Source organism: Notechis scutatus, chromosome Z (assembly GCF_049901735.1).
Source record: "Notechis scutatus isolate UNSWTSFEM ecotype Mainland chromosome Z, rNotScu1.2, whole genome shotgun sequence".
In the NCBI taxonomy this organism is placed as follows: Eukaryota; Metazoa; Chordata; class Lepidosauria; order Squamata; family Elapidae; genus Notechis; species Notechis scutatus.
The window spans coordinates 63,592,675-63,616,514 of record NC_142025.1 but is presented as its reverse complement, the minus strand read 5'-3'; the positions used below and the strand labels follow the sequence as shown (position 1 = coordinate 63,616,514).

Sequence of the window (23,840 nt, the reverse complement as noted above, 5' to 3'; positions counted from 1 at the left end):
AGCCCAAACAATCATTGTCTCCTTTACCTGCTCACTTTCAAGTTTAATACCTAATAAATAACAATATATTTTCTTTATCAATTTTTAATCTGTTCCAGTTATCTGGTCCAATTCTGTTAATTCTTTATTAAAACCATACATTTTAGTATCTTTCTCATATCGAGATTATATCTGCAATTGTGGCCACCATGCAATGTCCATCTCTTGACTGCTAAGTTCCTGCTTGGTTTTTAATTCTTTTTTTCATTCAAAATATATTTATATTTTACATTTTTTTCCATATTAATAGCATTAGGATTATCAATGCTTCCATTGTGGAAAGTCAGACTGGTATTTTTAAGTAGTGTTCTTTAATTTTAAGCCATATTGATAACAATGCATTTTTAACATAATATCTTTGAAAATAACTATGTATCTTACTCTTTCCATACCATTAAAAAGCAGGCCAAGCTAGTTGAAGGCTTTTAGAGTTAATAGTCTTTTATGCCTCAAATTGATCCATTCTTTCACCCATGTAAATACCGAGGCCTGGTAGTACAATTCCCAATCTGGCAGCCCAAAACCCCCTCTCTTTTTTTGGAGTCTTGCAACATTTTCAAACCTATTCTTGCTTTTTTCCCTAGCCAAATATATCTTAATATTATTTTATTTAATTATTCAAAATATTTCCTCCCAATTTTATTGGAATTGTTCAGAATAAATATAATAGTCTTGGTAAAATATTCATATTTATGGTAGCCATTCTTCCTGTTAATGACAGTTGCAAATCTTTAAATTTCTCCAAATCTAGTTTAATTTGTTGCATCAGTTTCCTATAATTGTCCTCTTTAATGGTTGCACATTTTGCTGTTAGCTGTATTCTTAGATAATTCACTTATTATCTTATTATTAATTCACTTTTATTATCTGCATTTCAATTCTTTCCATCAACACTCTTTTTTGTGTATTTATGAGATTTTTAACTAAAATCTTATCTTGGTTTATTTTCAATCCAGCAACTTCCCTATATTCTTCTATCTTTCTAATTAACTTTGGTCCAGCTTCTAATAGGTCTTCTAATATAAAGACCAAGCCATCTGCAAATGCCTGTAGCTTATATTTCTCTTTTTTATTTCTACTCCTTTTTTTTCTTCATCTTGTCAAATATTTCTGACTAATACTTCCAGAGTCAGTATAAATAGCAGAGGGGATAGTGGACATCCCTGCCTAGTGCCTTACCATCATCTTAGCTGATTGTTTATAATATATAGAATAGAACAGAATTCTTTAGTGGCCAAGTGTAATTGGACACACAAGGAATTTATCTTTGGTGCATAAGTTCTCGGTGTACATAAAGAAAAAATAAAATACATTCATCAAGAATCATAAGATACAACACTTAAGTGATAGTCATAGGTTACTAATAAGCAATTAAATCATACTATGGAACAAATAAAACAATATAAATTATAAAGATACAAGCAACACAGTTATAGTTATAAGTTGGAAGAGACAGGTAATAGGAAGGATGAGAAGAATAATAGTAATACTAAATAGTTTGACAGTGTTATGGGAATTAGTTATTTAGCAGAATGATCGCATTCGGGGGGAAACTGTTCTTGTGTCTAGTTGTTCTGGTGTGCAGTGCCCTATAGTGTCATTTTGAGAGTAAAAGTTGAAATAATTTATGTCCAGGATGTGGGGGGGTCTGTGGATATGTTTTTTCTGCAGTTCTAATTATCCGTTGAAGTTGTATCTGCCTTGTTTGGTTGCAGAGCCAAACCAGACAGTTATAGAGGTGCAGATGATAGACTCAATAATTCCTCTGTAGAACTGAATCAGCAGTTTTTGGGGCAGTTTGAGCTTCCTGAGTTGATGCAGAAAGAACATTCTTTGTTGTGCTTTTTTGATGATGTTTTTGATGTTAGATGTCCATTTTAAGTCTTGAGATATGATAGAACTTAGAAACTTGAAGGTCTCTACTGTTGATACTGTGTTGTCTAGTATTGTAAGAGGTGGTAGTAAAGGAGGGTTTTTCCTGAAATCTACCACCATTTCTATGGTTTTGAGTGTATTTAGTTCAAGATTGTTCTGGTTGCACCACAAGGCAAGTTGTACAACCTCCCGTCTGTATGCGGATTCATTGTCTTGAATGAGACCAATCACTGTTGTATCATCTGCAAAGTTCAGTATTTTAACAGAGGGATCATTTGAGATGCAGTCATTGGTATATAAGAGAAAAGAGGAGAGAACACACAGCCCTGGGGGACTCCTATGCTAATTGTACATACATATATGGTGTGATTATGTCTAGCTTCACCTGCTGCTTCCTGTCTGTTAGGAAGCTAACAGTGGATCCGTGATTGTTTTCAGGTGGGCCAGCACTAGTCGTTCAAAGGTCTTCATAACTACAGATGTTAGAGCAACCGGTCTGAAGTCATTCAGTTCCTTGATGGAAGGTTTCTTTGGCACTGGGATGATAGTAAAGCATTTGAAGCAAGAAGGAACATAGCACATCTAGTGATTTATGAAAGATGTGAGTGAAGATGAGGGCCAGTTAGTCAGCACAAGCTTTTAAGCAAGAACAAGTTATCTTGTTTGGGCCTCATGCTTTTCCTGGCTTTTGTCTGTGAAATAGACCTTGTACCTTGTTCTTTGTATCACCAGAGGTGGTGGGCCCAATGGAATGGAGTAGGTTGCAGGAGGCTTGGCTGTTGTTGGTGTGTCTGAGATGGGGACTGTGGAGATGGGTGGCAGTAGTTTCCTCTCAAACCTAATGTAAAACACATTCAGGTCATCTGCCAGTTGTTTGTTTCCTTCAGCATGGAAAGGAGGTTTGCTGTAACCAGTGATGTTTTTTAGAGTTTTCCACATGTTTGCTGGTTCATATGTTGAGAACTGATATCTTAGCTTTTCAGAGTAGCTTCTTTTTGCTGCTCTGATCTCCCTCGTTAATATGTTTCTGGCCTTTTCTGGCCTTAGTATTCTATCGCCTTTTCTATAGGCTTCCTCTTTGGTACGATGCAGTTTCTTAAGTTTAGTTGTGAACCAAGGTATATTGTCAGGTTTCTTGTCAGCACACATAGGTCTTCACAAAAACTGACATATGATGTTACAGTATCTGTGAGTTCATCCAAGTCTGCAGAGGTATATTCGAACACATTCCAATCAGTGTGTTCAAGGCAAGCCTGTGGCTTTAGTTTTGCCTCCTCAGTCCATGTCTTCACTGAATTAATTGTTTGTTTCATGGTTTTAAGTCTTTGTCTGTAAGCAGGTACAAGGTGAATCATGCAGTGATCAGATGTCCCACAGCTGCTTATGGTAGACCAATAAGCATCTTTTAATGTTGTGTAGCAATTGTCTAAAGTATTTTCCCTCTGGTGAGACAATTGACATGCTGAAAATATTTTGGTAGCTCTTTCCTTAAGTTTGCTTTATTTAGATCTCCTAAAATAATTTGAAATGAATCTGGGTATTTAACTTCAGCCCACATAATCTCGTCAGCTAGAGTTCGTAATGAATTGTTTACACAAGCTTGTGGAGGAACATACACAGCAATTAGGAGAAATGGGGAGAACTTTCATGGAGAATAGAATGGTTTGCAATTGATAATTAATGTCTCTAAGTCCACATCACAGAATTTCTTTAGTATAGTTATATCTCTGGACCAGCGGCTGTTAATATATAAACATAAGCCTCCTCTCTTCTTTTTGCCATATGTTTCTTCTATTCTGTCTCATCTTTTTGTAATTGAAATCCTGTGATAAGCAGGCTACTATCATCAATTGACTCATATAGCCAGGTTTTGGTGAAGCAGAGAGCGACTGAGTTGTAAAAATCAGAATTGCATCTATTTAAAAATGTATTTCATACAATTTATTAGTGAGTGAATATAAATTAGTCAGAAAGAGTGAAGGGAGAGGGGTTTTTATTCCCCCCTTTTGTTAGTCTATTCAAAATTCCAGCTCACTTACCCCTCTGGTGACTCCATTCGCTTTTGTTTATCCGTTGTTCAAAGGAAGTTGTTTCTTTAGATTTAGATTTAGATTACTTTATTGTCATTGCACGTCGTACAACAAAATCAAACATTATCTTCAGTGCACATCATGACCATGACCATGAAAATTAACACAAACACACACCCTTCACCCTTCACACATTGAACCGGAAACCCCAGACGCCACACCAACACTGCACTATACAGCAGAATTCAAAAGAGCTACTGTCCTGGGATAGAAGCTGTTTTTCAGCCTACTTGTCCTTGTTTTTATTATTCTGTACCGATGGTAATAGTTCAAAAAAAGGGTTCCCAGGATGAGATGGATCTTTGAGAATGTTTTGAACTTTCTTAAGGCAGCGGGAACTATAAAGTTATTCCAAAGAGGGGAGAGGGCAACCAATGATCTTCTGGGCAATGACATTAACCCTCTGGAGTGCTTTCCTATCTGCCACTGTGCAATTGGCAAACCATACAGAGGTGCAGTGTGTTAAAATGCTCTCTATGGTGCAGCAGTAGAAGGTCACCAGCAGTTTTTCATTTAGTTGTTGTTTTCTGAGAAGTCTCAGGTAGTATAATATCGACTGGGCCCTTTTGACCAGGGCTGCAATGCGGGCATCCCAGGTCAGGTCCTCTTTTAGGATAACACCCAGAAACTTAAAACTGGCCACTTGCTCCACTCGGTCTCCATTGATAAGCAAGGGCTGGATGTCTGATCTGTTCCTTCTATAATCCACTATAAGCTCCTTGGTCTTATTGGTGTTGAGGACCAAGTTCTTGTCTCCACACCACAAAAACAACCGGTCCACCTCATCTTGGTAGGCAGACTCATTCCCCCCAGAGATAAATCCCACCACTTTTGTATCATCTGCAAATTTAGCAATGGTATTACTAGCATGAGTAGGAATGCAGTCATGCACATAAAGAGTATAGAGTAAGGGACTCAACACGCAACCCTGTGGTGTACCAGTGTTAAGAATAAGGGCTGAAGAGGTATGATTACCAATCTGACCCTCTGTGAGCGACCAGACAGGAAATCCATAATCCAAAGGCAGATTGAATTAGAAAGCTCAAGGTCCAGAAATTTAGACACTAGTCTATGTGAAAGAATTGTGTTAAAACACAGAACTAAAATCCACAAAAAGCATCCTCACATAGCCGCCCCTGCTGTTCTAGATGAGTCAGAGCAGTGTGAAGAGTGATGGCTATAGTGTCCTCTGTAGATCTATTTTTTCTGTATCCAAACTGGTGTTTATCAAATGTATGCGGAAGACCAGAAATGATGTGCCGGCAGACCAATTTCTCAAAGCACTTCATGATGATAGGAGTGAGTGCCACTCATCTGTAATTGTTGAGGGTATTGATAGGGAACTTCTTTGGCGGCGGAACAATGGTGGAAGCCTTCAAACAAGATGGAATAGTGGACTGGGATAAAGACCAATTGAAGATCCTGGTAAAGACTCCAGCCTACTGATCAGCACAGTCTTTAGCACTCAGTCAGAGATACCATCATGACAGGCAGCCTTTCTCAGTCCACAGTCCTCAGAATGCTCCTCACCTCCTCACAATGAGGTGGGGGCTACAATTGGCTGGTAGTTGTATTTTATCCGTCTCTTCCTGTGTTAGGAACTCTTCTGCATTTGTAAACACGGCGGGTGGGGGTGAAGTCACAGAAAGCTGCCCATCAGACAAACATTGCTTGATACTTAATAGTTGGTCTCTTGAGTATGAAATCCGTAGAGAGAAAAAAACTATCAGAGAGCATTTCACCAAGGCTACCGTCCGTGATGCCTTCTTGGATTCTATCCTATTCTAATATATTGCTTTAATAATCATATTAATAAATCTCTCCCCAAAGTCCATATATGTTAATTGTAATAGCATAAATTGCCAATTAACATTGTCAAATGCTTTCTGTGCATCTAGAAATATCAACACTACTTGTTTTCCAGGATGCGTTTCATAATACTCTAATGTATTCAAAATTATTCTCATATTGTTTTAATCTTTCTCTTTGGCAAGAATTCATTCTGATCTGAATGTATAAATTCATTCAAAAGCCTTTTTAATCTCTCTGCTATTATCAAAGCCTTATCTTATAATCTGCATTCGATAAAGATATTGGGCTATAGTTGTTTATCTGTATTAAATCTGAGTTGTCTTTCGGTATAAGAGTAATATTTACTTTTATTTTTGCTTCTAGCAGAACTTCATTATATAAACTTCCAACATCACTGGGCCTAATATATCTTGTAACTTTTTATAAAATTCTGCTGGTAGCCCATCAGGCCATGGTGTTTTATTGCTCTTTTGTCTCTTAATTGCTTCTGTCAATTCCATCATAGTTATTCGTTCATTCAATATAGCTTTAATTGTTTCAAGAACTTTAGGGAGTTTGGGTTGTTCCAAATATTGTTGTATTTTATTTTCTGGAATTTTCTTCTGGTCATACAGTATCCCATAATACTCTTTTATTATTATTTTTTATCCTCATTCTGATAATAAAGATTCCCTTTTTCATCTATTAATAGATATATCATTTTCCCCTCTCTTTTTTCAGTTTATATGCCACCTTCCTGGTTCATTCGCATTTTCAAAAAAGTTTTGTTTTGGATTTTTAATTTTTTGTGCCAGTTCATCTTTTTTCAGTAGATTAATTTTGTGTTTTATTAAATCTATTTGATTTTTTTGATTTCTTTTTTTTGTGGCTCTTTTTGTAACTCTGATTCTAATTTTTTGTATTCTTCCTCTAGCATTTTCTTATTTTGTTTCTTCTTATTTTTCTTCCCCATTATATGTTATAACTAGTTCCCAGATATAGGCTTTAGCAGTATCCCATACAGTTTGCAAGGAAGTTTCTCCTTTCCTGTTCTTTTTGAAGAAAAAAATACAGTTCTTTTTCCAAAATTTTTTTCCATTCTTTATCTTGCAATATTGCTTGATATAATGTCAATCTCAGTTTTCCTTTTTGTACTTTCCATACAACTGCCCATACATTGGGTCCTATTTCTATCTCTTGTACATGTTTTCAATTCTGAAATTGAAAACATGCAATATCTATTTTAAACCAGGATTGATGCCTATTTGAATAGAATGAGTACTGATTTTTCTTGGGGTGCATTTCTCTCCATACATCTTGAGTTCCTATTTCTTCCATCATTTTAAAGAAGGACTTCGGGTGTGTTTTCCTAACCCCTTTACCTGTTTTACTGCTCTTATAGTCAAGTTCTGTATCTACAATTGCATTAAAGTCTCCTACCACTCAAATATTTTCATATTCTAATTCAATAATTTTCTTATGATATTTTCCATAAAACTCATCTTGTTTGTTATTAGGAGCATATATCACTATCAACAATATCTGTTTTTGGTTCATTGTTACCTTCACCATCAATATTCTCCCATCTTCACCTGTAAATGTTTGTTTAGCCTTTATTTTTTCTTTAATATATAGAACCACCCTCTGTGCTGTCCCAGCCAGTCTATGGGAATTGGATAGTTACTTAGGAAGTATGAGCTGTCCCCTTAAGGGAATGCATCATGGTAAATGTAGTTAAAGGTATCCTAGGAAATGTAGTTCATCTCACGTGGCCACATCTGTAATCCCGATTGGTCACTAATTTGACCCTCGATGGGTTGGGGGAGTTTTTCCTCACTTTTGCCTGGACTCCCTAACTCATGGCAGCTGCTTTCTATCACTACGAGATGGGTTAGGAGATAACCATCTTTTACTACAAGGCAGATATGTAAAGGATTGGTCATTAAAGGAGAACTTCATCACAAATGTGAGTTATGAGGATACCTGATGAAACAATAAATGTACTTTGTTATGGACGTCTTGTTGAGTTATCTATCTGCATCTGCACAGCTTAAAAATCCACTATTGTGCAGAAGACAGAAAAGTAAAAGATGGTTTTTTTATTCCTGAAGCCCAAGAAAAGTAAATTGATTGCTTAGTTTGAATTCCTGATGCCAAAAGAGGATTAAAAATTAAAAAGATGATTTAAAATTTGAAGTCCTGAAGCCCATCAGTATAAAGACTGTTAATTTGGATTTGTGATAAAGCAAAGCAATATTGAAGCCAGGAGTGAATGGAGAATGCTAAGCTCTGTGCCTCAGTTTGAATTGCAGGGAGGGGCAAGAATCCCCCCTTCCCCTTTTATGCAAGAGACTTTCCAAATATCCTACACTCTGGCTTTCAAAGGCTATCAAATTTGCCAGGGTTCCTTTGTCTTCATATCAAGACAGGAAGGGGCAAATTCCCCCTCATTTTCTCTTCAGCGAAAGAAGTGCTGTGTCTCAAATTACAACTCCTAACTGGGAAGAGTCAATTTGTAAAACAAAGGGAGGAGCCAGGTTTTACCTATCTGCCCTGCTTCTCCTCAGTTACTACCTACAAAGTTTTTTTTTCAAATGCAGATGAAGCTACAATTCTCAACAGTTGGAGAGGGTTTGCCTTTTTTCCCTCTATCTCTTTTTGTTCCTATGTTCAGCAGGAAGTGACCAATAAAGATACCTTGCATTCCTCATCACCATAGAAACGGCAGATCCCTTTGTTTCAAACTCTATACAAATGCTGAAAGCGTTCCTTCGCTTGAAAAAACCTACAGTGACTTCCTTTCTCCTCCCAAGCAAAGGAATTTGATCTTCTTTTTCTCATTATCTGTGCAAGGAATTCCCCCCCCCCTTTTTCTTTTCAACAAGGAAGTGAGACCTAAGCAAAGCAGCCCAAGGAATTCCCCCCCCTTTCTCTATCCAACCACAGAGGCTCAGGAAGCCTTACTATCTCTGCTGACTTGTTAATGCTTACTCTCTAGAAAAGGGATTTCCTGAATCTTAAAGCAGCCCACAGCAACTTATGGGGCTCAAAGAAAAATTTTCCTGAGTTTTTCAATATGTGTTTGCATTGATAATTCCTTTTTTGAAACTATTGTGGACAATTTAATCAATTTAATTCAAATGTTCCAAGATTAACTGCAACCCAACAGACCTAAGCAAAGCAGCCCACAGCTACATCGGGCTCAAGGAGAAATTTCCCAGATTTTGATTTTTTTTACAGTTTATCAAATTTGACCAGACTGTTCATCCAATGACAATCCCCATTTGCAACTATTGTGGACAATTTAATCAATTTAATTCAAAGGTCCCAAGAGTAACTGCAACCTAACATGGGCGTAGCAACAGCGTCTGCCAGACCCTCTAGTGCCCTCTTGTGTAGCAAGCAATGCTGACAGGCGAATTTCTGCGTTCAGCCCTCAAGTCTCTAGACTTCACAAAGCAACCTCTAGTGCCTCATTGTGGAGCAAGCCACACTAGCACGCATATTTCTGCGTTCAACCCTCAAGTCTTCAGACTTTGCAACGCAACCTCTAGTGCCCCCTTGTGTTGCAAGCTCACAACACTTCCTAGAAACAGCCATACTGTGTGCTGTACTAGCATACCCAGACTCTGCAGCACCACCTACGTACTCAAGTACTAAATTAAGCAGAAATCCTACCTTCTTCTACCTGCGCATAGCACCCCCTAGTACAAAAAAAGGAATTACACAGGAAACCACTAAATTTTCTAAAATTCTCCCTTTGCCAATTTGAAGCATGGCAACTTCCTCAGCCATAACAGAAGTCTCTGATGTACCAGAAGACCCACCCTTGTCGTAAACGTGGAACCTGGTTCCCAACAACCGCCTTTAGATATCCAACCCTCTGGAGAAGCTGCGATACCTCAAAAGACCTATAACCTCAGACAGCACAGGAAGCTTACCTCACCCACGGTGACACACTTCAGAGAGGATTGGGAAAGGCAGTTTCTCCATCATGCAAATGCATGGACAGAGCTGGTCAAGATCTGTGACACCCCCAAAACCAAGTTGCCCCTCAAAAGCCTCTTCCTAATGCAGAAGTAGTTAAAGGAGCATCTCGCATGGTGGAGAGGCAGTGAAAGTAAGCTCAAGTACATACAGTCGAACCTGGAAGACCCAGAGCTCCAAGAACACATTCAATGCTTCCAGGAGGCGAACAAAGAACGTGAAGACTGCATCTGGGAAGAAAAACACTCCCTCCAGGCTGCCCTCCTTGATGCACTACAGGAGGAGCAAATACAGAGGGAGAAGTCCACCTCCAACATAGATCTTCAATCACAAGCGGCTTCTTCCCACCATTCTAAGAAAGCCTCCTCCCTCCAGCCCAAATCGGCTAGACTGCAGGCAGGTTCCAGTGTCTTGCACCAAGTCTCTGCTGCCAGCTCTCACCATCCTTCCAGTGCATCCTCCCATCATAGTGGCTCATCTAAGGCCTCCAAAGCAGCAAGTTATGCTGAACGAGCTGTAGAAGCCCAAGTTGAAGCTGCAGCAGCAGAGGCAGATTTACGTATTACGACAGAGGTGATACAGCAGAAAGCTGAAATGGCCCAACAACAGGCAGAAATGGCCAAACAACAGGCCAATGAACAAGCAGAAATGGCCAAACAACAGGCAGAAATGGCCAAAGCTCAGGCCAATCAACAAGCAGAAATGGCCAAACAACAAGCAGAAATAGCCAAAGCTCAGACCAATCAACAAGCAGCAATAGCCAAAGCTCAGGCCCAAGTGGAATTACTTGAATGACAAAGAGAGACAGCAGCAAAAATAGCAAGGGACGCAGCATGGCAGAAGGCGGCCAACACTGCCTCCCTCAACTTCGACCTCAAAGACTTGGAATAAGAGAGCCCAGATACACGGGTCAAGGACTACGTGGATGAGCAGCACTCACTTTGAAACAAGCAGATGGAACAGCCTCAATTGCCTAGCAGTCTCCCTCAACAGGAAGCACAGGGATGAATCTCAACCACAGACTCTACACGGCAGTTATGCTACTGATGTACAACCTAAAACACGAGATTCGCTTCCTCCCAACAGCAAACCTTCCCCAACTGATGTTGTATGTACTAAGGTCCAAGATTCTCTTCCCAGTACCAGCAACCCTACCGCAACGTCTCACACCCTGCTGGCCGAGCAACATAGCCCACCAGTGTTTACAATGTAAAGCACAAGCATTTATTTAGTATTGAACAGTTGGTAAATCATGTCATTCATATTTGTACATCTATATATTGAGATAGTTAAAAACAAGCTAGAATATATATTTATTATAGTGGTTAAAGTAATTGTCATAGTAATAAGTGTAATCTGCTTATTAGGACACTGGTTGCTTTTGGATCCTTATTGGGTCCAAATTTGTACAATAATCAACGTGATTTGCTTGCCCAAATTCTTTTCTAAAGGTTTCTTAAAGGTATTGTTTATAACACTATTGGATGTTATCAAAGAATTCCACATTAATAGAAGTTTATATTATGTTTTGATTTGGAATTCCAAGTTTAGGAGGATTCTGACTTCTAAGTTGATGAATAGAAAGAATATTAGCAATAATTGGACAGTTTCCATTTGGTTTTCAGAATTAAATGAATTAAATCAGATCAAGAGCAAAATACTTCTAAAAGATTATTGTATGTTATTGTTATTTCTAATAATACATTCTAGTGCACTGATGAAGCAGAACAAGGACTTCTAGTGCAAAAAGAAAAAAGTTCTATTTTCATCTATTCAAAAAATTTTCTACTCTCTTTAGCTCTGCCAAGGAAAATCTTTTTATTGAGCTTTAGAATGAAATTGAACTGTGTTGATCTCTGGAGGTTTTAGAGACAATTTATAGGAGAATGTGGTTCCTTTCAATCTAATGCTGAACTGGCTATAATGAAAATGTTCTATCCAAAGCCATACGCTGAATAACATAGAATAATAAAACAATGGGTACTATTTATTACTCCATGAATGAGGGGTGTGGACTTTGGGATGTAAAAAAAAGAAAAAAGAAACTACAACCAGACAACTGAAACCACTATCTTTACTTTTTTTGATTGCCACCTTATAAACAACACCGCCCAGTAGGCCTACTATTGATACACAGCCTCAATTCAAGAGCCTAACTGAGATACCATAATGAATCCTTTTTTAGTTACTGTTTCTCTTTAAACTAGCAGTACAACATCCTCTTCTAAATAAGAGGACCGATAGCTGATTTTTTCCTTGGGAAAATATTTATTATGGTGGGCTATGCTTAGGAAGAAGATTGTACTGTATATGGTTCAGATTTTCTTCTACCTAATTAAATTAACATGAGGAACAAAATTGAAAAAGAAATTGAAATGGGACCTTTTTTCCAGCTATTAATAACATAGATACATTACAGATTAACAGAGTTGGAAGGGACCTTGTAGGTCATTAATACAAGCAGGAGACCTACAATATTTCTGACAAATGGCAGTCCAATCTCTTCTTGAAAGCCTCCAGCAATGAAGCTCCCACAAACAGCCGAAGGCCAGCTGTTCCATTGGTTGATTGTTCTCACTATCAGAAAAGTTCTCCTTCTATAATATAAAATTATGTAAAAATTATATTTAAAAAATATATAAAATTAGTCTCTTGACCCTGAGGGGGAAATGATCTACAGAGACAATAACTTTAGCTAATTGAAAGTTTACAAATTATGTGCAAATTTTAATGTTTTCTGGTGAAGAGTTCCTGAGCATCTTGCGGGGGTTTTTTGGGTAATCTTTAAATTAGTCTTAACAAATCTATTGTTCTAATAAATCTATATTTAGGTCTCATTATAAAACTTAGTGGAGAACATTACACTGTATCAGGAGCTTATACATAAATCCACAAAGTTAAAAGTTTGCAATAATTTTTCTTTGCTCCAGAGGTTGTGAAGAGAAAAAAAGCTAGATTCCTGTAGTGGGTGCAAAGGTGTATCCTTTGTATCATTTTGGCCCTAAAATAAAGGCTCTTTGCTTGTGTGAATTAAGTTAGCATGAGAAAGAAAAATGGCCTCATTATCTGTCATCTCCATATCACCTAAAAATGATGCAAGCAACTAAAAATGTATCTTTAACAAACTATACACACAGAGGCAGATTACAAGGAATGGACAAGCTTCAGCTGTTATACTATTAAGCTTCTTACACCTATTACACACCAAAGGGATTTCAATTTGAAAGAATAATATCTTCTTGTCTCCAGTTATGGTGGAAAAAGACAACAACTCCCAGATTGGCATTAAGAGAATTCTTAATGGGGAAAACAAAACTTTTATCAATTTAAGCTGGAGTCATGATACTGTTCAAAGCATTAACATTCTATTGAATTTTCTGCAACCTCTTTTTGGTGACTGTGCTCTGGTGAACTTCATGAGGATCACTTTAGAATGAATAATTATTAGTGCTTGCTATTATTCTTTCAAAATTACACTAGAGAATTCCTTGGGGCACAGATGTACCTCTTGTCCGCAATGCTTGAAAACATTATATGACACCAAAAACAGAAATACCTAAAGGAGTTGCAAACACCCCTGGGTATTCCAATTTGCAGTTGAATCCAAAGTGCTCACAATTTTAATAAACATAAGACTATTAAAATCACCGCAGGATATCTATAAATAACAATGTTTCTTTAATTAGTGAAATATGCTATAGATCCCTCTTTGTCAAGTCGAATTCCCAGAAATTGCATAGTAAGATCTGCTTACACTTAACTGACAGAATCTTGCCAGACTAAAGCTATAACCTTATAAACTAACACATATTTTGGAAGATTCCAGGATGTGGCTACCCTGAATCTTTTCTTCTACCTACCATCTAGTTCAGGAATGTGCAGTCACTTGTTTGGGGTTTCCCTCTCTGGAATGTTCAGCCTCCTCCTTGAAAAGCTGCAGAACAATCACTGACAATCCCCCTCCCTTTTTCAGCTGCACATTCCTTCACACCTTTGTGAGCCAAAGATTGGTTAGATACATGCCTAAACAGGAAACTGAATGTAGGATTATTTAGTATAATACTTGGTCTTCTGTCTTAATGTCTAAACAGTAAATTATGTAATATACGGCAGTTCTTAAACACTTTGTTTAGATTTGCCTAGCTCTTTATCAAGTATGGGATGCCTTGCTGGAAATTATATCTATTATCAATAAGCTATATGTTGCAACCATATGCTTTGAATGGAATGGGTGGGATGCAGAGGTGGTATTCAGCAGGTTCTGACCAGTTCTGGAGAACCGGTAGCGGAAATTTTGAGTAGCTCAGAGAACCGGCAAATACCACCCCTGACTGGAGATTTTACAGTATCCTTCCCCTGCCACGCCCACCAAGCCACGCCCACAGAATCGGTAGTAAAAAAAATTGAATCCCACCACTTGTGGGATGGCTGTTGATTTTCTTTTTGTTAAATTAACATTTTACTTTGTAAAAATCTTCCTTAACATAGAACATATTTTTAGATCTGTAATAATTATTGTCCATTATTGTCCATTATTATCATTAAATCCATTCAGGATTAAATTAAACTTTTCAGTACTGCAGGCTACTTCTGCTGACTGCTAGTTGCCTGCAATTTGGCAGTTTGAATCTCACCAGTCTCAAGGCTGACAGCCTTCCATCCTTCCTAGGTTGGTAAAATGAGGACCCAGATTTTGGGGAATGCTCAGATAGAACTGTGAAGCAGTATATAAACTTAAATGCTATTGCTATTTAAGAATGTAATGCTAAACTCAAAACTTATCCTTTAGGAACCTGGTGCTAAAACTGAAACTAGCTGTTTAATCATTTCAATTTGTTGCTATTAATTGTTTTTATTTAATTTTGATGCATTGACATACATTACAGAAGAAAGCACAATATCAGAAAAAAGCAAAGATACTTTCACAATAAGGCAAAACCTGTTCAAAAAGAAAGCAAATTGCATATTTTCTTCTAAGTACCAGAGCTGATTGGAATTCAGAGTACCTGTGCACTTATTGAATGTAATCACCACTGAATATAATCAAACCTGGGAATATAGCTCAACATAACCAGAGAGCATCAAGTTATAAGAAGTTATGGCAACCATGAGGAATGTTATCCTGTTTTGTACTACTTTGTGTCTGATGCAGCTTCCAAGGTCATTCCTTTTGTTACAAAAAGATACAGAATCTGTTCCTCAAGGGAATACCTGAAATATCCCAGCTTTCCTTGTCTAATTTTTAAAGAAGCAGTCATATCTCATCTTTGCTGAAGGAAGTTCTAGATTCAGTAAATAGGAATAGAGAAGCTTCTTTTTCAAATCCAAATAAAATTGGGCAAGATGAGGGTAGTCTAATGTGGTATAGGTCAGCTTTTTATATATCTGTGTAAATTAATTTCACTTTGAACTATTAGGGGCATAAGGAAAAAACAAGCACAACTCGAATTAGTGGCAACCTTAATAATCATTTAGATTGTTGTTTTTATTTTACTAGCAGGAACAAAGTGCCAAATATAACATATTCCAAAAGACAAAAGAACAACAGGGAATGGCAACACATTTTTAATTAGAGTTCCTTGATGGCTATTAGTTATTGTATCATCTAGGCTACTCAGTTTCCTTCCTCCTGACTCTGCTCTACATACAAAAACTTAGTATTCTGTGAGTATGCTCCATCTTAACTTTCATGTTGGGAAAGCTTTTTTCCAAAGTTTTGTAAGTATTTCTAGAAATCATGTATATACAGGTGAAACTTGCAAAATTAGAATATCGTGCAAAAGTTCATTTATTTCAGTAATGCAACTTAAAAGGTGAAACTAATATATGAGATGGACTCATTACATGCAAAGCAAGATAGTTCAAGCCATGACGTGTCATAATTGAGATGATTATGGCTGATTATAAAAACCCCAAATCCAGAATCTCAGAAAATTAGAATATTGTGAAAAGGTTCAATATTCTAGGCTCAAAGTGTCCCACTCTAAACAGCTAATTAAGCCATAACACCTGCAAAGGGTTCCTGAGCCTTTAAATGGTCTCTCAGTCTGGTTCAGTAGGAATCACAATCATGGGAAAGACTGCTGACCTGACAGTTGTGCAGAAAACCATCATTGACAACCTCCATAAGGAGGAAAGCCTCAAAAAGGTAATTGCAAAGAAGTTGGATGTTCCCAAAGTGCTGTATCAAAGCACATCAATAGAAAGTTATGTGGAAGGGAAAAGTGTGGAAGAAAAGGTGCACAAGCAGCAGGATGACCGCAGCCTGGAGAGGATTGTCAGGAAAAGGCCATTCAAAAGTGTTGGGACTTTCACAAGGAGTGGAGTGAGGCTGGAGTCAGTGTATCAAGAGCCACCACACAGAGACGGATCCTGGACATGGGCTTCAAATGTCATATTCCTCTTGTCAAGCCACTCCTGAACAGCAAACAATGTCAGAAGCGTCTTACCTGGGCTAAAGAAAAACAGAACTGGTCTGTTGCTCAATGGTCCAAAGTCCTCTTTTCTGATGAGAGCAACTTTTGCATCTCATTTGGAAACCAAGGACCCAGAGTCTGGAGGAAGAATGGAGAGGCACACACTGCAAGATGCTTGAAGTCCAGTGTGAAGTTTCCACAGTCTGTGTTGATTTGGGGAGCCATGTCATCTGCTGGTGTTGGTCCACTGTTCTTCATTAAGTCCAGGGTCAACACAGCCATCTACCAGGAGATTTTTGAGCATTTCATGCTTCCTTCCGCAGACGAGCTTTATAGGGATACTGACTTCATTTTCCAGCAGGGCTTGGCACCTGCCCATGCTGCCAAAAGCACCAAAACCTGGTTCAATGACCATAGGATTACTATGCTTGATTGGCCAGCAAACTCGCCTGACCTGAACCCCATAGAGAATCTATGGGGCATTGCCAAGAGAAAGATGAGAGACATGAGACCAAAGAATGCAGAAGAGCTGAAGGCCGCTATTGAAGCATCCTGGTCTTCCATAACACCTCAGCAGTGTCACAGGCTGATAGCTTCCGTGCCACACCACATTGAGGCAGTAATTGCTGCAAAAGGGGCCCAAACCAAGTTCTGAGTACATATGCATGCTTATACTTTTCAGAAGTCTGATATTGTTCTATGTACAATCCTTGTTTTATTGATTGAATGTAATATTCTAATTTTCTGAGATTGTGAATTTGGGGTTTTCATGAGCTGTAAGCCATAATTATCACAATTATGACTCATCACGGCTTGAACTATCTTGCTTTGCATGTAATGAGTCTATCTCATATATTAATTTCACCTTTTAAGTTGCATTACTGAAATAAATGAACTTTTGCACGATATTCTAATTTTTCAAGTTTCACCTCTTTGGCAGAATCACTCTGGGAAGGAATTCCTTTGAGCAGTAGCATAGTGATTGAATGTCTATTTGACAACTTTCTTTCTCTCTTTTTTTTCAGATACAGAAGAGTAAAAAACAAAACAAAACACATATGTAATCAAAAGGGAACTGCAAGTTTCTTTCATCATTTTAATTCATCTTCACTCTCCTATTCCCTCCACAAAGGCCAATTTCTGAAGGGCCTTATGCAGCTTTCCAAGCATCAGCTTCTGTCCACCTCCCATTAGCAACTTTGCCATTAATGATTGAGAGGTGGGCATATCCTACAAAAATTTTTTCCATTTAGGGTTTTCATTTATTTGAGTCTTTAAAAATAAATGAATTCCCTCTAGCAAAATAACTACTCTTTTGGGACTTGCAGAACAAGCAGATGTGATGGTCACATGAGTGCCAGCTTGCGAACAATATTCTGATGTGATGAAGCAGAGAACTGACACATTCATGGAAAAAAACCTTGAAAACCATTGTTATTTTAATGACCAAAGAAAGGGGAGAAAAAAGAAGAGGCATTGAACTGTCTATCAATATGAGCAATGGGTTTTGTTTTGTTTTTTTACAAAAAGAAATCTGGCTATTTTACCAATAAGTGGATTATTGAATTCCTATACACTTTATAGTATTTTTTTTTAAAAAAAAAACCTGTAGATTTATTTGCTTGATATTTGGTTTCTACTTTGAATGCCATTCATTCTTTCATCATTTTGTTTTTGGCATTTATTGATGAAATAATATTTCTGAAACCAGTAGTTAATGTGCCGTGTGCTTGTCTTTTGAACAATTCATTCTTTTTTCCTTTTAAAGATTACATCTGTCCTTTTAATTGATTTGAATAACACTAAAAATGGTAATGTCTCTTTCAAATTGAGTTCAACTCCTAAATCTAGGGTATTTAGTGTATCCTCAGGGAATTGTCAAAAAAGTTTTTAAAAATGGCAGATTAAATCTTGAAATTGAAACACTGCCATTCTTTATAAGTGGCACATGTGTGATACATGTAAAAAAGGAGTAGTTATGCAATCACAACTGACCTTTTTACCCTGTTGTGGACATGTCCAAGTAATTCTTAGCAACCTGCATTTTTCTATTTATACATGTTCTGCTAAATAAGCTAAGGAAATTTAAATGGCCAATATTGTGTATCAAATACCAATACCAATTTTATATCAGTCAGATTTAATAGGCTAGGTTCACCTGTTTGCCTCCTAATAATAAACAAGGGCATCTTGGCATCTAAGGCAGGGGTGTCAAACTGGCGGCCCATGGCTTCATGCACAGGCCACACCCACCATAGCTCCGCGAAGGAGAAAAATGTCATGATACATCACATGACGGCAATGTGACGCTGCAAGTTTGACACCTGTGATCTAAGGTTTCCAGATGATGCAGCACAACTACTAGCCATCTTTTATCACAGAGACAATTATCCTTTCATATTCATTTTATATATTCCAAATATATATTCCGAAGCTGACATTAACCTTTACTAGTTGAATAGTAGAATTCTTAAAATAAGCACTTTTTTTTTCTTTTGCCTTAGTGTAACCAAGATACTTCCCTCCAATAAATAGCTAGACATAGCCAGTCAGTTGTGACTAGTCACTTAGTGACCATCTGAAGTAAGGTCATCTGAACACCCTATATATTTTAAGTTATTATTATTTATTAAACCCTTATGCTGTCCATCTTCCCTATAAGGTGACTTTGGGTGGCGAGAGGTTACATATACACTTTGCATTAAAAGCAATTCCAATTGACCTAGAGCAAATTATTTTTTTCGTAGTAAAAGTAATTCTTATTTATAAAATTAATTTCATATTATGTGTGTGCTGATATGTGTGCATTCCTCTATGTTTACCAGAATTTGTCTGCCCAGAATTCACTGTTTACTTTTGTGCCAGAATCTTTTAGCCTTAGTATGGGAATAATATTGTGATATTGTCCTATATTTTATGGGTATTTTAAAGATATCAAATAATACTGTCACACACTACGTGAAAATGTAATTTTCTGTGCTTCTAGCAGGTGGAAAACAGAAGCAGAATATTGAGTTTAAATAGCAGATATGAAGTACAGGAAAACCACAGAGTGGTTTAGGCCCTGGCAATCCAGGATAAATCAGCTTCATTCTGCAGTCTCCTGAGGAACAGACTTATGGCCAACAAATTTCAGAACAGAACAACTGGAAGGAATCCGTTTCCAGAAAACTGCATCCTGCGATGAATGTGATGTGCTTCAGAGTATGTTAGCCCTTTAAAACATTAAAATGGAAGCCACTTCTTAATAATCTTAAACAAATACAATCCTTGTCTACCCCATCATTGGTGTATTTCTGGAGAAATAAAATAATACAGATATTAACCTAGCATCTTCTGGAGGCAAAATATATAAATTGTCTTCCATAGGATTTTGAATTAATTAGAATTCAGATTAATGGCAAATATTCTACCCGTTTGTGACATTATTTTCCTCCTCTATGAAATGAAAAACAATATATGTGTATTTTTAACACAAAACCCAAGGACTTTTTGCATTAAGTATGCTAACAACTGGGCTCATTTTTAATTTAACCAATAGCTATTCTATTGGTTTTGAAATTGCAATCACAAATAGTTCTTTTTTATTTATATATAAATAAATTTTATGGAACAAAAAAGGGAAAAAAACATTTAAAAATAATAAACATGGTATAATTCTCCTGACACACCTAGTTGTCTTACATTGCTAATTCATATGAAGAATAATACATACATAATACATAATATATATTTACATTCTATATACATAATATATAATATATGCATTAATATTAGTCATTTTAATACTCCTGATCCTTCCTTTTTTCCAACCAGTGGTAAAACTTTCCCAATATTTTATAATATTCAAATTTGTCCTTATTTTTTTAATTCTTGTGACATTTCTGCGCATGACAAAATTTTTCTAATTATTTCTATTTTGTCTGGTATTTCCTTACATTTCCATTTTTGAGCATAAATTAATCTTGCAGCTGTGATTAAATGTATTATTAGATATATTATATCTTTATTATATTTCTATAAATTGATTCCCAATAAAAAAATTCTGGTTTGTATTCTACTTTAATTTCACACATCTCTTCTAACCATCTCTGGATTTTGTGCCCAAAATTTTGGGCTTTTCTACAATTTCACCATACATGATAATACAACCCATTTTCCCTTAATGCATTTCCAATATATAGGGGACAAATTTGGGTACATTTTAGTCAATTTGATGGGGCGGGGGGATATGCCATCTATAAACATTTTATATAAGTTTTCTTTATACGATGTGGCCAAGGTTATTTTTTTTATTTTGTTCCCATTGAATTTGCCATTTGTCCAAATTTATACTACGCCCCAAATCTTTTATCCATGCCAACATTGTTTCTTTTACTTTTTGTTCCTCTAATTTACATTCCAATAGTACACTATAAATTTTCCTTATCATTTTATCTTCTGTTCCCAATAATATTTCATCTAATTGTGTTTTTTGCTTATTAATTCCCCAATCTTTCATGTCTTTCCTATAACTCGATTGGACTTGTAGATAAGCCCACCATTCTATATCCATTCCTTGGTTCTTCAGTTCTTGCCTTGATTTTAATTCTCCTGTCTCATTTATGATATCCTCATGACTAATAATTTTCCCTTGACGAAGTAAATGTGGATATATCAGAGCTTCCAGTGTGGATAACCATATTGGTGTTTCTACATATATTTGTTGTCTAGTTTTATTCCATGCCAGTAACAAAGACTGCCTGATTTTGTGTCTTTGGAAATATCTGTGGACCTCTTGTCTGTCCTGCCATAAAAAAGCATGCCATCCTGCCTGTAAGTTGTAACCTTCTAAAGCTAACATTTTTCTATTCTTAAGGTTTATCCATATTTTACCCATGTGAGGATTGCAGCCCTATAGTATATTTCCCAATCAGGCAAACCAAATCCACGCCTTTCTTTAGCATCTTGCAGCAATTTTAATTTAATTCTAGGTTTTTTCTTTTGCCATATAAATTTCAGTATTAATTTATCCAAATTATCAAAAAAATTCTAATTTTACAGGGACATTTTGAAAAAGAAACAATAATTTTGGTAGTATGTTCATTTTTATGATTGCTATTCTGCCCATGAAGGATACTCTTAATTTACTCCATTTTTCAAGTCTTCTGTTATACGTTTAATTAATGGAGTATAGTTGTCATCTTTAATTGTTATACATCTTGCAGAAATCATAGTCCCCAAGTATTTTACTTTATATGTTATCTGGATGTCCATTATCTTGGTCAGTGCTTCTTTTTGTTTATTTGTCATACTTTTTGTAATTATTTTTGTTTTTCCCTATTAATTTTTAGTCCTGCAACTTCTCCAAATTCCTCTGAAGTTTCTATAAGTTTTGGTACAAATAGTTCTAATAGGTAATGCACACACTTGTACAGTAGGGTCCAAAGATAAAAAGGTGCTTCAGAAAGGGCATGTACATTCCACCCCTCTGCAACTTACTGAAGTGTTTTCCTGGATAGTTGTGTTTGCAGTGGGCACCCATGTGATCACAAGAAAAGATTCAGCCATTTCAAGAGTTGAGGACAGTTCTTGTGTGTTCTGAGGCATATTTTTGTCCTTATGTCTGAAATGTTGTATAATCTAAATGTGCAAAAAAAATTCTTTATAAATTTTTATTGGTTTTGAAGACAAACATAGACAGACAAAACATAAAAACATCAAGCCATCTTCCACATACATTGTGTCAGTTGGTTTACAAATTGTTTTGTGCTTCCATTTCATAATCTTCAATTACAATTACATTGTATATATTCTCATATTTTCAATCAAATATTACATTACAAGTACATTAATAGCATTGTTAATCAATCATTTGACTATACTTTTATTCATTCATGTTTTACGAAATAATCCATATTTTACTTAATTTGTTTTATGACAGTTCATATTATTATCTCAAATCTATCCTACAATCATTTTGTTAATATAATTAGAAAAGAATAGATCTTTATGTATTTATTATTTTCTAAGAATCTACATATTTCATTACCTTATTTATTGTCTAACCATTGATAGAATAGATTTCAAATTTTATAAAATTGTTTATCATCTTGTTCTCTGATTTCAAATGTCAATCTACTCATTTCAGCACATTCCAATATTTTCTTAATGATTTCCTCCTGTAATGGTATTTTCTCATTTTTCCAGTTTTTGGCAAATACAATCCTAGCCACTGTTAATACATTTACAGTCAGGTATTTCAATTCTTTACTATATATTTCAGGCAAAACTCCAAATAAAAATATCTCTGGTTTCAAGTCTATATGTTTTTTTGTCATTTTTTCCAACCACGTATGGATTTTGATCCAATATTTTTTGGCATCCGCACGAGTCCACCACATATGGTAATATGAGCCTGGTATCTGATGACATTTCCAACATTTTTCGGATTTGTTCTTGAACATTCTTGCTATTCTTGTCAGGGAAAAATGCCACCTGTAAAACATCTTATACAAATTTTCTTTATATGCTGTTGACATTGTCATCTTATAATTTTGAGACCACAATTTTTGTCATTTCTCTAGATCAATCCCATATCCAAAATTCTTCCCCCAAGCAATCATAGTTTCTTTAACTTGTTCTTCTTCTAGTTTAATTTCTAATAAATATCCGTACAATTTTTAATCACCTTTTCATCAGTACCTGTCAAAATCTTATCTAAGTCAGTCAGTTTATCATAGAAACCTTCTGTTTTAAAATCTTTATCATACCTTGAATGTATTTAAGCATATGAAAACCAATTCATCTTTATACCTTGTTCCTCTAATTTTTGCATAGATTTTTCACCCTTTTCATTCAATATTTCACCATATCTAACTGTTTGTTCCTTTTTATATATTATAGGATAAGAAAATGCTTCAATAGTCGAGTAGCCAGACTGGAATTTTCAAATAACATTGCCTTTTAGTCTTCTCCCAATTTAACCACAGAGACTCCCCTATATAATGTCTTCTAAAATACCCCTGTGTTCTAGTTCCTTTATACCATAGAAAAGCATGCCACCCCAACAACAGATCATGACCTTCTAATGTCAACAATCTAGTATTTCTTAATGTTATCCATTCCTTAACCCACATCAAATTTGTAGCTTGGTAATACAACTCCCAATTAGGGCAAACCAAATCCTTTTATTCTGGCATCTTGCAAAAGTTTTAACTTTATTCTCGCTTTCTTACCTTGCCATATATATTTCAACACAATTTTATTTAAATCTTCAAAATAATCTTTTCCAAGCCTAACTGGAATTGTTTGGAACAAATATAAAATTCTGGGTAGTATATTCATCTTGATTGTTGATATTCTCCCTATTAATCACAGTAAATTTTCCCATTTCTCCAAATCTAGCGCTATCTGCTGCTTAAGTTTGATATAATTATTCTCTTTTAGTGTACTACATCTTGCTGTCAAATGTATCCCCCAAGTACTTGATCTTATTTGTGACCTGAATTTTCAGTACATCCGCCAGTTCTTCCTTTTGTCTTGATAGCATATTCTTTGTCAAGATCTTTGTTTTATCTTTATTTATTTTCAAACCAGCCACCTTTCCATATACCTCTATCTTTTCTATCAATTTTGATGCTGTTTCTAGTGGGTCTGCTTG

General features: G+C 36.2%; 1 protein-coding gene across 3 annotated transcripts in view; it reads left to right on the top strand.

Moving 5' to 3' along the window:
• Positions 1-23,840, top strand: part of PDE1C (phosphodiesterase 1C) — a 263,538-nt gene that overhangs the window by 218,982 nt on the left and 20,716 nt on the right. The window contains exon 17 of one of the 3 annotated variants that reach the window (XM_087947861.1): positions 17,224-18,002. The exons of the other annotated variants lie outside the window; for them this stretch is intronic. Within the exon in view, the coding sequence (XP_087803987.1) occupies positions 17,224-17,237 (14 nt within the window). The 3' untranslated portion in view covers positions 17,238-18,002. Of the gene's footprint in view, positions 1-17,223; positions 18,003-23,840 lie in introns of those variants that run through there. 3 annotated transcript variants of the gene reach the window in all.